General features: G+C 35.5%; 1 protein-coding gene across 1 annotated transcript; it reads left to right on the top strand.

Moving 5' to 3' along the window:
* Positions 1–9,155: 9,155 nt before the first annotated feature.
* On the top strand, positions 9,156–12,393 carry SH3BGRL3 (SH3 domain binding glutamate rich protein like 3). Its single transcript, XM_074323299.1, has 3 exons — positions 9,156–9,203; positions 11,449–11,616; positions 12,025–12,393. Exons 1-3 carry the CDS (start codon positions 9,156–9,158, stop codon positions 12,088–12,090), a joined length of 282 nt encoding a protein of 93 aa, XP_074179400.1. The 3' UTR covers positions 12,091–12,393.
* Positions 12,394–15,071: the final 2,678 nt, after the last annotated feature.

Below are 15,071 nucleotides of genomic sequence, written 5' to 3'. Positions count from 1 at the left end.
GGGTAATTCATTACATAAAATTTAATCAAAGACAAAAGAAGGGAATATATGATTAATGACATATGCACAAATATTATTAACATATAATGCTATCATAACAATTCCATAAAGAAATTCATACAATTTTATTTTATTTATTTATTTTAATTTATTGGGGTGACAATTGTTAGTAAAATTACATAGATTTCAGGTGTACAATTCTGTATTACATCATCTATAAATCCCATTGTGTGTTCACCACCCAGAGTCAGTTCTCCTTCCATCACCATATATTGGATCCCGCTTACCCTCATCTCCCACCCCCCACCCCCCTTACCCTCTAGTAACCACTAAACTATTGTCTGTGTCTATGAGTTTCTGTTTCTCATTTGTTTGTCTTGTTCTATTGTTGTTTTTGGTTTATATACCACATATCAGTGAAATCACATGGTTCTCTGCTTTTTCTGTCTGACTTATTTTGCTCAGCATTACACTCTCAAGATTCATCCATGTTGTCACAAATGTTCCTATATCATCTTTTCTTACCGCCGAATAGTATTCCATTGTGTATATATACCACAACTTCTTTATCCATTCATCTATCAAAGGACATTTTGGATGTTTCCATGTCTTGGCCACTGTAAACAAAGCTGCAATGAACATTGGAGCACACGTGTCTTTATCTCTAAATGTTTTCAGATTTTTTGGGTAGATACCCAGGAGAGGGATTGCTGGGTCATATGGCAATTCTATTCGTAATTTTTTGAGGAACCTCCACACTGCCTTCCATAACGGCTGCACCAGTCTGCATTCCCACCAACAGTGTATGAGGGTTCCTTTTTATCCACAACCTCTCCAACACTTGTTACTACTTGTCTTGTTGATGATAGCCATTCTGACTGGGGTGAGGTGATATCTCATTGTGGTTTTGATTTGCATTTCTCTGATGATTAGTGATATTGAGCATTTTTTCATATGTCTATTTGCCATTTGTATGTCCTCTTTGGAGAAATGTCTCTTCAAGTCCTCTGCCCATTTTTCAATTGGGTTGTTTGTTTTTTTGTTGTTGAGTTGCATGAGTTCCTTGTATATTCTGGATATTAGCCCCTTATTGGAGGCACTATTTGCAAAAATCTTCTCCCATTCAGTTGGTGGCCTCTTTATTTTGTCGATGGTTTCTTTTGCTGTGCAGAAGCTTTTAAGTTTCATATAGTCCCATTCGTTTATTTTAGCTTTTACTTCCATTGCCTTTGGAGTCAAATTCATAAAATGCTCTTTGAACCCAAGGTCCATAAGTTTAGTACCTATGTTTTCTTCTATGCAGTTTATTGTGTCAGGTCTTATGCTTAAGTCTTTGATCCATTTTGAAATAACTTTGGTACATGGTGACAGACAGCAGTCCAGTTTCATTCTTTTGCATGTGGCTATCCAATTCTCCTAGCACCATTTATTGAAGAGGCTGTCTTTCCTCCATTGTATGTTTTTAGCTTCTTTGTCAAAAATTATCTGTCCATGTTTATGTGGTTTTATTTCTGGGTTCTCAATTCTATTCCATTGCTCTGTGTGTCTGTTTTTCTGCCAATACCATGCTGTTTTGATTATTGTAGCCCTGTAGTACAAGCCAAAGTCAGGAAGTGTGATACCTCCATTATTGTTCTGTTTTCTTAAGATTGCTTTGGCTATTCGGGTCTTTTGTGGTTCCAAAAAAATGTGATGATTTTTTGTTCTATTTCTTTAAAATATGCCATTGGGATTTTGATGGGGATTTCACTGAATCTGTATATTGCTTTGTGTAATATGGCCATTTTAACTATGTTGATTCTTCCAATCCATGAGCATGGAATGTCTTTCATACAATGTTATTTTACAAGCAAAAGTGCATGCCTATTATTTTACTATATTTAGGAGAAGTGTAAGCTGTTACGTGTAGTCTTGTTTCCAAGTCTGCAATAAACAGTACCATTCTTTTAGGTATATTGTATTAATTTATTTATTTAATTTAGTCCCAAAATTTCCATAACATACTGCTGACTTTTATCCTAAACCAGGATCTTGATTGAGGATAGCCTGAGAAGTATAAAAAGTTGACAGCAAACCCCCTTCACTTCTAGATGGTGGTTTTCCATGCACTTTGTTGTTCTCTTTACCTGTATACTTTGTTTCCTCCCATCCCTTTAAACCACCATGCATAACATAGTGATTTAAGAAAGTTGATGCTTGCCTCAGGAAAGTTCAAAAGCATCAAGTTTCAATTACAAATATCAATGGCAAATTCTACATTTTCCTTATGTCTCTTTTCCATAATTTTTTTCAAATATCGTTTAAATCCAACTAAAGTTTGAAGAATTTCCCTGATGCTATTCTGATTGTCAGTGTAAAAACATTCTGTATGTTGAAAATAAAGGAAAGGGTATTTAAGCACTACTCATACATCTTTAAACATTTTTGTGGAGAAATAAAGTCTCCTATCTGGTATTGTTTCTCAGGGTCCTTTCAGTAGCTGAGAGCAATAATACTTTCCTCATCTCACATTTTTACTTTTCTGGTAAATAAAGCTGACGCATGAAAGTTAGGTAATCAATTTGGGAAGCTGCTGGCAATTAGATAAGTACATACAGAATTTACAAACCTGAATATGGCAGCCATTAAAGATGTCAAAATAATTAGAAAATATGGTCATAAAACTTAATTATTAAAGTTGTCTCCTAAAATAATGTAGATGTACCATTGGTCAAATAATTTCTCAAAAAATGTAATACCCACACCACAAAGGATGTCTGATGTGACATGATGGACCAGAAAAAATTATTGTTACTCCAGTCTCTTAAGTCAGTCCAATGAACCTATAATTGGTTCCTGTAGTAGATGTGATACAAATTCCCTACTTCTCTGGTTTTGATATTTGTAGGTTAGGAGTGCTAAATTCAAAACTGTTCCCATGGGAAATGTTACAGAGATTACATTTTGCTAAAGAATGTAGGAGAGCTTCCCGAGCTTTTGATGCCTCTATGCTGTGCTCTTGAGAGATTTGAAGGCTAATCTGATTTACATTATTCATTAGAAAATTGGAAGCCATAAGATTGCTTATGGAAAGGCACTTAGTGAGATTTTCTTCCAAAAATTGTTTGTAGAGTTCATCCACCTTTTTTTCCATATAACTATTAACCATAGAGTTAGAGAAGGGATGCTTATGGAGCAACATACTTTTTTCTCGAATTTCATCCCCATTCGAAAGTTTTGAGGTGGGTGGTTTCTCTAGAGGCTCACTGATAAAAGAATGACCCAGCGGTATATCTACTGAAAGTAAAAGGGGACCATTAAAAGCATCATTATGTATGTGTTCCACAAAGCAGCCTGAATCATACATGTTCCCCACGTGGTCTCCTCCAATCTGTAGGTCAGGATAATTTTGGCAAATACTTGTACATGACCAAGATCGGTATAAATCCAGTTGTCTATCATCACATTGTTCTCTCTTTGGAATGGGCAATGCAACAGACACATTTCCTGGAAGGGATGCACTTTTGCATTTTGCTACAGTTATCTCATCCACAGATTTTATTGTATTTGTATCATTAATTTGCTCTGTTAAACTTTCTTTCACAACCTTATGTTGATTTTCCACTTGATCGGGAGAAAGTGAATTGTCTTCTATATCTAAAAGCTGCTTTTTCCAAGTTTCCTTTTTATCATTTGAGGTCTTCTTACATGTAAGTGGTTTGCAAAATGTATATGTCTGTTCTTTGTATAGGAGTTCAATTAAGAAGGCTTCTCCAAGCATTTTATTAGGCTAGGATTCTGAACAGAACAGTGCAGTATATCCCTGTAATATAAAAGTTTAGAGCAACATACATTAAAGTGTAAAATTAAGATTTATCTTCTACATGAAACACAAGTGATTTAGAGAGGCAGTGTTGCTCAAAGTATAGAGAATAGGGCCAGGAGTAAGGAGCTTGTGTTCTTATTCTGCCATTAACTTTTTAATATCAGGTAATTTATTTACCATTCTTGGGTCTCAATTTTTCTATCAATTAAATAGTTATAATAATACTCTCCTGCCTTCTTCACAGAGTCATTGTAAGGATAATATTATATGGTGTACATGCAAGTGTTTTGAAAAGTATAAGCTTATATAAATGTGTGTGTATATATACATACATACATATATATATATATATATATATATACATATACATACATATATATATACATATATATATATGTATATATATATATGCACAGCTGTCATAAACGATATATTTTAAAGTTATTAGTTAAACTGCCTAACCCTTTCTCTATCTTCCAATAGTCAAGTCTGCTTGTAAGGAATTGGTCTTAATTTAACTGTGTTTTAATTAATGTCATTTGAGTCACACATTGAAAAAAATGTTATGCCTTAGAATGTGTACAAGAAATGGATATTTATATATAATTTGGACTCATGAACACTTTCAGATTTAAACTACAAACGTAGCCACTTATTTTTTCAATAATCTAAATGGAAATAGGAATTCATAAAGATAGAAAGTAGAATAGAGGCTGCCAGGGGCTGGGGAGAAGGGGGAATGGGCAGTTAGTGTTTAATGGGCACAGGGTTTCACTTTTGCAAGATAAAAAAGTTCTAGAACCAGAGTGGTGATAGCTGCAAAACAATGTGAATATACTTAATGCCACTGAATTGTATACTTAAAAACGGTTAAAATGTTAAACAAAGAAAGAAATGCAAATAGGTTTGTCAAATTCACTATTATCCTTTTTTCTTTTGTCTTTCCCTCTCCTTCCTTCCTTAATTCCTTCCTTCTTCCTTCTTTTTTTTTTCTCTCTCTCCCTCTCTCTCCCCACTCCATTCCTCACCCCCACACTCCTCCTTCTTCCCTTCTTTCCTTTTATTCTTTGGGATCTAAATATTATTTCCCAAAACACTTATGGCAGTCTTTTGCATGTTTTGCTTGCAATTTTATGGCTCCAGGTTTTCCATATAAATTCTATAAGTATGCAAAATTAAAAAGCAGACTTGGTTCAAGATATAATTTTCCTTTTACAGATCTATAGTGTCTACTATAAATGTTTCCGAGAAACTTACTTATTCATATTTAAAGGCTTTTTGGAAGAAATAGAACAATACAACCCCCAAAATGTAAAAATTTTGACTTACCTTTCCCAAATGTCAGGATACTAAAGATTCAATCTTCTGAGATTCCAACACTCCAAACACAGGAAAAGTCCCTTTTGGCTTATTTGTTTCCCAGCTTTTGCTTATATCTCAGAAAGATAACTTCAACCACACACATTAAACAGTTCTGCTTTCTATTCATGCTCTAGGACCAAAGCAAACTAATAGGAAAATGATGTGGGTTGATCACATGTATGGTATGGTAATTATCACATAAAAAAGAGGATCTTGAAAGTGTTTATTCAAGATGTAAATGACAATGACAGTGAGAAATGTTAACAGCAATAGTTTTTGCATTCAAGTAAAGACAGAGACAAGGTTATTTTAAAATTTGTCAGTAAAAAACCCAGTATGGAAACAAGTATATTTTGTAACAATGAATAATCAAAATAAATTAAATGACCATCAATAAGATAATGTGTAGCTACATTATGATGCATCTATTACATGAAATACTAAACTATGGATTTTTAGTAATGGAATGATAAAAAGCATCTATTAGATAATTACTACAAAACAGTCATTTTAAATGTTCTAAACACATTATTTAATTTAAAATAGAAGCTATTATCTCCATCTTACAAAGGAAACAAAGACAGAGAACAGTTATACACTTGTTGAAGGTCACGAAACTAGTAAATGGTGAAACTAGGATTGCACCAGGCAATTGGATTCAGAACCCATGCTCTTAATCACTACACTGTATTGCCTCTATGTGTACTGATGGAATGCCAGTTGCAGAATAATATATACAGTATGATTCCATCATGTATTGAGCATGTACTATATTCCAGGCAGTTTTCTAAATACTTCACATATACTAATTGAATCACCATAATGTATAAAACAGATACTATAACCACCATTTTACCAATGAGGAAATTGAGGTACAGAGAAGTTAGATAAGATGCCCAATATTACACAGTTGTAAGAGGTAGAGTCTGGGTTTGAACCCAGGCAGCCTGGCTTCAAAAGACTGTGTGCTTAACTTCCACAACATACCTGACTTTTTCTCCCTTTTAATTGACTTAATATATGCAATCATGTTTGTGGAAAAGGATAAAAATCAAACTGTTAATAGTAGTTTCCTCTGGGAGGAGGGTGGCAGGGATAAGATGAAGGGATCATTTTACTTTTTACTCCCCATATTTCTATATAGTTTGAATTCTCCTACAATGAACATGTATTCATGTATTATTTGCACAATTGAAAAATAAATAATTCACATACATAAAAAGACAGGAAAAAAATTACACTACCTTCTTTAGAAATTATTTTCCCAATCTCACAACTGTCTGCCCCATTCATTAGAATGATTTTGAACCCAAATACAAATTGTCAAAGTAGACAGAAACATAAACAAAATATATAGTTGATACTTTTGGCTACAATAATCAATAGAGTTTTTGTTTTACAAATAATTATTTCAAAATAATTATCTCAAACATCCCATAGAATAGGTTAATTCTAACTTGTATGCCATACCAATCAATTTATTTTAGGTTGTCAAAGATATCCTCTTGTAAGAAATAGTGTATTAATTTAGCTTGGAACTAAGAGAATGGCTAATAGCAAAATGAGAAAATATGTCTCAATCACACATCAGGAAGATGAGGAAAACAATTGTAAAAATATATATTTTCTACCACTGCTACTGCAAAAGAATATTAGAAGAAAATGGAGATCTCAAATTGTTCCTAACCTGGACTCCTTCATTAGTTACATTCTATCTCCTTCACCTCCATCACCCCTATATCCTGCTGATCCATATTCTAGCAGCCCCCTATCCTAAATATCTCTGCCTTTCTCTACTGTCATTTTGTTCTTGGATTGCCGCAGCTGCTTCCAATATTGCCCCCTTTCAAGTCCACTAGATATGTTAGATTGATCCATCTTTCACACAAACCTGCTGAATCCTTCAGTGGCTTCAATTGTCCACTGATTAAGAATAAGAATAATTTATTGAGTGCCTTGTAAGTGAAAGATGTTCTTAGGCAACATCTGCACTTATGTAATCTTCTCAGCAAATGTGCAAGTTATGATTTTCCCCACTTTTACAAAACAGGAAACAGCCTCAAAAGAATAAACAAAATCTAACATGAAACCTGAAGGTCTATGTGCTTTTCCCTGTTTACTTTCTCAGCTTTTATTCCTCCACTTGTTCCCAAAGCTCCAGTTACCATGTTGCTTCATGACTGTTCTTTCTACCTAAAATTCCTTTATTTTTATAATTTCCTGGCAGACTATACATTCTCCCAGTTTCATTTTAGCTCTCAGTTCTTCAGGGATACATGCCTTCACCCACCTAGCCTGGTTAAGATTTCTCTACATTGTATTTACCTCATCTTATCGGTTATCACTCTGTCAGTTCCTTGAAAGTAAATGCTTTTTCTTACTCATATTGATGTATTTGTTCCCAAGCATGTATGCAGAGTCTGGCACTTATTAGCATCAATTATAAGTATCATAATTATCTGAACTACCTGCATGTCAGACCATGTGCCAAACACTTTTACATACTCAATTCATTAATCCTCACGATGATGCTGTCAGGTAGGCATGAACATTTCACTTTAACAATAGAGAAACTGACATTCAGAAATAAGTATTATGCCCAAGATCCACAATTATTAAGTGGTGGAGGCCTGGAATCCAAATTTACTTTATACAAAAGCTGGTGCTAAGGTTCTTTGACCCTTCACTCTCCATTTCCATTGCCCATTTTTGGGAAACCCCCAATATCCTTTAAATGTTATCGCTATCTTCAACTACTAAAAAAGGTTAAAACTTGACTGACAATAACAGCTGGAATAATGAGCTATGAATGTATTGAAGAGGAAGCTGACATTAATACATGAGGTCATCTTTTTGCACAGGGAGGAGCAGAAGTGCTAGGAGAGTCAGGGACTATTGCACCCACAACTACACAAACCAAAAGGTCAACTCCCAGAAGGAAAAGATGCCCTGCAGTGCATCTCAAAAAGGAAGGGATACTGGAGAGGGAAAGGAGGCACCTCCCTGGGATAAAAGAAAAGGTAACAAAGATTGCTATGGTGTTTCTGCCTCGTCCAGACAAGCATCAGCTCCGCGTGCTCTGTCCCTACAAACCTAGACAGCACAAGTTTTTTTTTTTTGTTTTTTTTATTTTATTTTATTAAATTTATTGGGGTGACAATTGTTAGTAAGAGATAAAGACACGTGTGCTCCAATGTTCATTGCAGCTTTGTTTACGGTGGCCAAGACATGGAAACAACCAAAATGTCCTTCGATAGATGAATGGATAAAGGAGTTGTGGTATATATACACAATGGAATACTATTCGGCGGTAAGAAAAGATGATATAGGAACATTTGTGACAACATGGATGGATCTTGAGAGAGTAATGCTGAGCGAAATAAGTCAGACAGAAAAAGCAGAGAACCATGTGATTTCACTGATATGTGGTATATAAACCAAAAACAACAAAAGAACAAGACAAACGGACAGCACAAGTTTTAATTTATCTCTTTTCTTCCCTCATCACATTGTATTTTGGCCATTGTCTACCTCAGTTGTCTGGGCCCATCATTCTCAGCCTTGGTTGCCAAGCAGGAAAGCTTGAGCTCACCACCAAGCAGAGAGATGGGTAAGGGGTCAGTAGGAATGCAGAGACCATTTGCTTTCCCCTCCTCTCCTCCCCTGGGCCTTGCAGATGAGCAGAGAAAAGAGTGCTTAACTGGAGTTTATCATCCATGGGAGATCAGCCCCCCCCACCCCACCTCCATGGAAGCTACTGCCTCCTTGTCACCAGGCGCCCTGAATTCCCTGAATGGGCACATGCCTGCGCCACAAAGGCATTTGTTTCCTAGCCAATCCTGAGTGCAGCGGCCACTGGTCCTTAGCAAAGGACCTGAAGAAGGGCTGGGCCAAGCGTTAGGACTTCGCAGAGCGTAGCTGAGCCAGAAACAGCGGCAAAATCGCTAACTCAGGGTTACTTCCGCAAAGTAACCTCCAAGTGGAAACAATGAGCTCCATTAAAGTCTATTATACCAGCGTGTCAGGGTCTAGGGAGGTGAGTGAAAAGAAAAGGGCCTCAGCGGGTTAAAGAGACTAGAGTGAAGACATTCTAGTTGGGAACTTCAAGATCGTACTAAGATATTACCATTCCCTTCCTGTTTTTCATTCTTCAGCTCCCTCCTCTCTAGGTTTTAGGGAGTGGGAGGGGCGGGGAAGAACTGAGAATGTGGTTAATGCCCTCATCCACGTTGTACTCTAAGGACTGATTGATCTGGGAGGTTTCGGTGTCCTGAGGTCAACCATCTTAAGGGCTTCCAATAATTTTGCGGATGTTTCAAACGGAAGGGATAAAGAACCCTGTTTAGGATGAGAGAGGAAAAATGGCCAAAATACTCAAAAGACTGGGTAACCCCAGGAAGACAAACTGATTTTTAATTTTTAAGAAGGTGTATTTGCATAGATAAGACAATTCTTAATTAGAGTTTAGATGAATTATTTTGACAAGGATATAAGAAGTAATATAGAACAGTGCTTTCCAACACCAATATATTGCCAGCCACGTATGTCATTTTAAATTGTCTAGTAGCCACTTAAAAAGAGATGATATTAATTTTAATATATTTTATTTAACACAAAACATACACAATGTTATTTTTGCAGTATATAATCTGATAAAAATATAGATGTTATATATTCTTTTTTCGTATTAAATATTCAAATTGCAGTATTTTGCACTTACAGCATATCTTATTTTGGACTAGCCATACTTCAAGTGCTTGATAGTTACATGTGGCTAGTGGTTACCACATTAGACAGCTCAGTTATAGAAGGATTATTACAGGGCTAAGAACCTCACTCGGCAAAGTTTTTGGAGAAGCATAGAAATTGAAGGATTTGGAATTGATTATAAATGGCTGACAAACATTTATCACATTCATGCTGTGTGTCACAAACAATGAAAGGTACAGAGAGGAATGAGAATTGATCTCAGCCTAGAAAGAGCGCATCACTTTGCAGCAGAGGACTCACCCAATTGTTGGTCTGTGTCTCTCAAACTGTAACATAAAAATTACCTGGAGGGCTTGTTAAAATATTCCTGAGACCCACTACCACAAAATCTGATTCTGTAGTTTTGGGGTGGGGTAAGGCTGATGCTGCTAGTCTTATGAACATACACAAACTAGTACTGGTCTAAGTAACTCTTCTTCTCTTAATGGGTTCCTCTGAAAAGGTTTTGAAAAACCACTATAAAGACTCAAGTCACATGCACCATGCTTTTGCAATTTTAAAAACTAATGAGCTTCAGAGAGTGGAAATGTTTCATTTTGGAATTTCAGAAATTTCTCAGCTATCTATTGGAAATAGGCAGGGTTTTCTCAGAATGACTGGATTACATTTTCAAGTCATCAAAGAAAGCCTGCTGATGTGCATTTTTGCAGGAATCCCACTTGAATACACTTGAGTAAGCTGGAGTTTGTACTTGTCAAATTGCTTTCACATGTGTTTTCTCATTGGAGCATTGTGAGACAAAATTGCCAAAGATTGTCATGTGAAAATGTAGAAACCTCAAACTTTAAGATTTATGTTACAGTTATTAACAAAAAATTTATAGTTATAAAATATGTTTAAAAGATATCTATGACAATTTAACATTAGTGTGTGCTTCAGGGGAAAATACAACGGGGGGAAATGCAGTCTATTAACACATGATACAAATCTCACAGTTCTTATTAGAGGACAAAGCAAAAAGTGGACACATTTATCCACTCATTTATTTGTAAATATTAATCTCCTGGTGTATGTATTTTATTTGTTCATCCCATGGATTTTATTTATCCATAGATATAGCCTCTGATTATAGTTTAGAACATGTAGTATGTTTCTCTCAGATTTGAAAACCTGATATCATGTCTATTTCCTACACAGAGCTACCATAGATACTGGCATAAATTAATGCAGTGATGAATTCAAAAGCCTGCTTCAACTGTTAGAAGAGTGTTTACACCACTTCATATACAGTATGAAATTAATCTAGTAAATATTTATAGCCCATTAAAGATTTTCAGCCCCTACTGACACCTTACTGTAATTATTCATACACATGTTAAACATATTTAATTAAACATATAATATATGTGTATGTAATATATATAACATATAAATTTTGCTCCTCAAAGAAGTATCACACCATTAAAAGCTTTTCCTTTTCCATAGTATAATGGACAGGGAAAATAAAAATGAAACAAAATGGGATCAGTTGATTAAAATCTTTCTATCACTCTGTATCTTTGTCTATTTAGGTGAAGCAGAGACAGGAAGAAGTTACCAGAATTTTAGATACTTACAAAATAAAGTATGAATTAATAGACATTTCTGTCAGTTTGAAAGTACTTCAAGAAATGAGGATGAAAGTTTCCAGCCCTAAGGCTCTACCACCTCAGATATTCAACAGTCAAGAATATTGTGGAGTAAGACTAAATGTTTATTTTTATTTTATTTTTCAATTTTATATCTTAAGGTCATATACATGGGGAAATAATACATTTATGGAGTGTAAGGGTCGGGTTTCTCCATTTATAGACTAAATGCCTGAAGACAAAGCAGTTTGTGCTTTATTTCAAAATGATTATCTTAAAAGGAACTATACCATGCTGCTTGTTTTGGAATACTTATGCAGTATTTTTCATCATACATTATAGTATGAAATTACTGATACTCTAGGGGAATTTTTTGTTTTTTAATCTAACTTAGCTGGCAGAAGTTTGAAAAGGCCCAGGCAAGATAATTAACCAACCTACCTAGACACTTGAGTTTAATGACTTCATAATTGGGAATTATCAGCATTGATATTACAAATTAATTTTAATTCCTTTTAGGATTTTGAAATGTTTCACAAGGCAAAGGAGAATAAAGAGATTCTGAAGTTCCTGAAAATGGAATAAATGGGCAGTAATGATACAAAAGCTGTTTACTGACATGGATCTGCATATACTTCCATATACATCGCTTACTTTTAATTGTAATAATGAAACTGCTTCATTAAAATTAATTGCTACCTAGATTAAGTTGTAATCTTTAAAAGGTGGGGCTTTATTATTTCAATTATTCATTAAAATTATTTATCTACTACACTGAAAAGTTTATAAAGCTGCATAAAAAGAAAAATACTATCAAATATCTATCAATGCCAAACTTCTCTTTTAAGTCACTAGTAGCTATCAATTCATAGGCATGAAACAGACTTTTAGTGCACTTTTCAATTTACTTTCAGTTTTATTTTTTTGTTGTTTCTCAGTACATTTGACAAAAACTTACATAACGTACTGGGGCTTTTTAAAAAAGAAAAAGAAAAACAGATCACTGGGCCCCATCCCAAGCGTTCCTAAATGGAATGGGGGTGAGAATAGGAATTTGTACTGTTAACAAACTCCACTGGTGATTTCTTTTTGTACTCTAAAGCCTGGGAACCAATACTTAAGAATAATTTTAGGTCACTTCTCCCTTGACCTCCAACGTAGTCTTCTTCAAAATCTGTTTTTACTCCTGTGGTTCCTATCTTATTGAATGATACGACAATCCACTCAAACCCCAACTCGGAAACCAGGGCATTATCCTTAACATTGCCCATTCCTTCAGCCCCTATGCAATCAATCACTAAATCCTAGACAAGCTAGTTTTAATGTCTCCGTTACCCCACACTCTCCAGCTATTTAGCCTTTGTTCATGACCTCATCGCTTTTGCCTTTACTATTGCAATATCTTAAAATCCTACTTCCAGTTTTACTATTCTAATATCTGCCTTCCTCAATGTTGCTAAATGAGGACTTTCAACACTAACTGAACTGTGGAATCATCTGAGGAACTTTGAAAACTATGATGTCTGGATCCTATATTTAATGATTCTAATGTGCTGCTAAAGTTGAGAACAATAGCATCAGAGGGATCTTTTAAAAATAAGTTTAATTAAGTTTACATAGCCTGCAGCAGAAAGTGTCTCACAATGTGGTGTAGGAAAACCACATTCCTCAGAATTACATGGTGAACTTAATAAATATGCAGATTCCTGAGCCCCCCCAAAAAAAACTCTAAAGTTGGGGCAAAGATATTTGAATTTTAAATGTGTAGCTCCAGATGACATACTAATTTTTGAGAAGTGTTGAAATTTAAACTCTATACCCATTCTCTGAAACAAGTTTCTGTAGATCACACTTTTTCCATTTTTTATTTTAGTTATATCCACCTCTCTCTACCATTAACCCTACTTACCTATTTGTAGTTTCCTAAATGTATCAGCTTTGAAGTCTCTTACTTTTGCACACACATGCAAGTCTATATTGTCCTGCCACCTGCTTGACAAGTGTTGACCTTAAATAGACAGCCAGATATTTCTCCAGCAAAATAGGTTTCTTTGGAAGCAACAAAGAATTATAAGTCGGGACATGTGGTCCAATGATGAACCACATGCAAGCCCAGAGAAACAAAGGAGAGGATGGCTCTTCTATGGACGTGAGGGGATCTATTGTAAATGAGGAGCTCATTGGAGGAAACTGAAAGTTCAAAATATGTATAGTGAGTTTTCATTGGCTGATTGATGGCATTCTCCCATTGGCTGAACTGATGATATTGGGCAAGGAGGAATATTTTCTTCCTCCTGCTGAAGTAAAATAGTATCATTTTATGTTGGAGATGTAAGGTAAGTCTCTTCCAGTTGGGGGTCAGTAATGTGTGTTGAGTGATGCATGTGTGAGAATTCTCTCTTCTAGCCTCTAGACTCCATTTTAAATGAATTTTCTGTTTACTTATTTTACATGTCCCACTTTTGATCAAGATATTTCTCAGAAAGCATTGCTGATCAAGAGTCATGTTTGTCCTGATTCAGTGGCCTTTTGTTCCTCAATGATAGAAAGGACCTTTCCTGGGAGTCATGTTCCATATCACAGGGAAAGTGCATTGATTGGAAACCTACTGTGATCACATTTGAGTAACGGTTAGGAGGGATAAGAGGGCGATCTCTCAGGTATTTTATATCTAAAGTCTGTTTCTTAGAATAGTGACTAGAGCAAAGGTGCACTCAAAACTGAAATAATTAAATGAATGCTTTGGGAAGACCCATTGCAGGGATAAAACATAACACCATTAACAGTATTGTTATCTCAAAACCAAATGTTTTATCAATAATATATATAATCTGTAGGCTGCAAATTCAGACTTATAAATTGGACTAGAATCCAAAGTCAGTTAATAACTTAGATGAAAGAGAGGCTTCTGTAAATTTTAAACCTTCTAACTAGCCTGGTCAAAACATCTTCAGAAAGCTGTGTCATCGAATGTCCGTCTGCTTCAGTTTTGGGAAATCTTCACCTTCAGGTCATAAGATGGTGTGCAGATCCAGTCAGGGTGAGATGCTTTCTTTAGATGTGTCACATAAATCCAGGATTCTATTCCCTGGAGTTTGGCTGCACAAGGGTTAGTTAGTAGTACCTGCTAGGGGCCTTTCCAGGGAGTTGAAAAGTCTTTCTGAAGTTGTCTTCTTCAATAGATCTCGGGGTTGCAAAGTGTGTTGCTTAAGGTTTTTTTGTCTCCCTGGAGCACACTTTTAAATAAAAACTATCAGTGCACCATGAGAAGTCGGTATTATTCAAAGGAGTTTCCTGAAGATCACCACAAGGGGACACGAGGTAATCCATCACTGTTAAGCAGTCATGAGGGGCTTCATCAGTAATGCGGGAGAGAAGAATTATAGGAGGATCAGTTAACAAAAGGAATTCATAGGTGAGGAAGCTGGCTGAAAAATGCTGAGTGTGATGAGAATTCAGGAGGGATACTCCTGCATGGGGTACAAAGATGGTTAGAAGGAAACCAACAAAAATTTATTCAGTGGCCTTAACCAAAAGGGCAGTGGCAATAATGGCTCTAAGGAAAG

This window comes from Rhinolophus sinicus, chromosome X (assembly GCF_036562045.2).
Source record: "Rhinolophus sinicus isolate RSC01 chromosome X, ASM3656204v1, whole genome shotgun sequence".
NCBI lineage: Eukaryota > Metazoa > Chordata > Mammalia > Chiroptera > Rhinolophidae > Rhinolophus > Rhinolophus sinicus.
The sequence above is the reverse complement of the archived record's forward strand: the minus strand, read 5'-3'. Positions and strand labels throughout refer to the sequence as shown.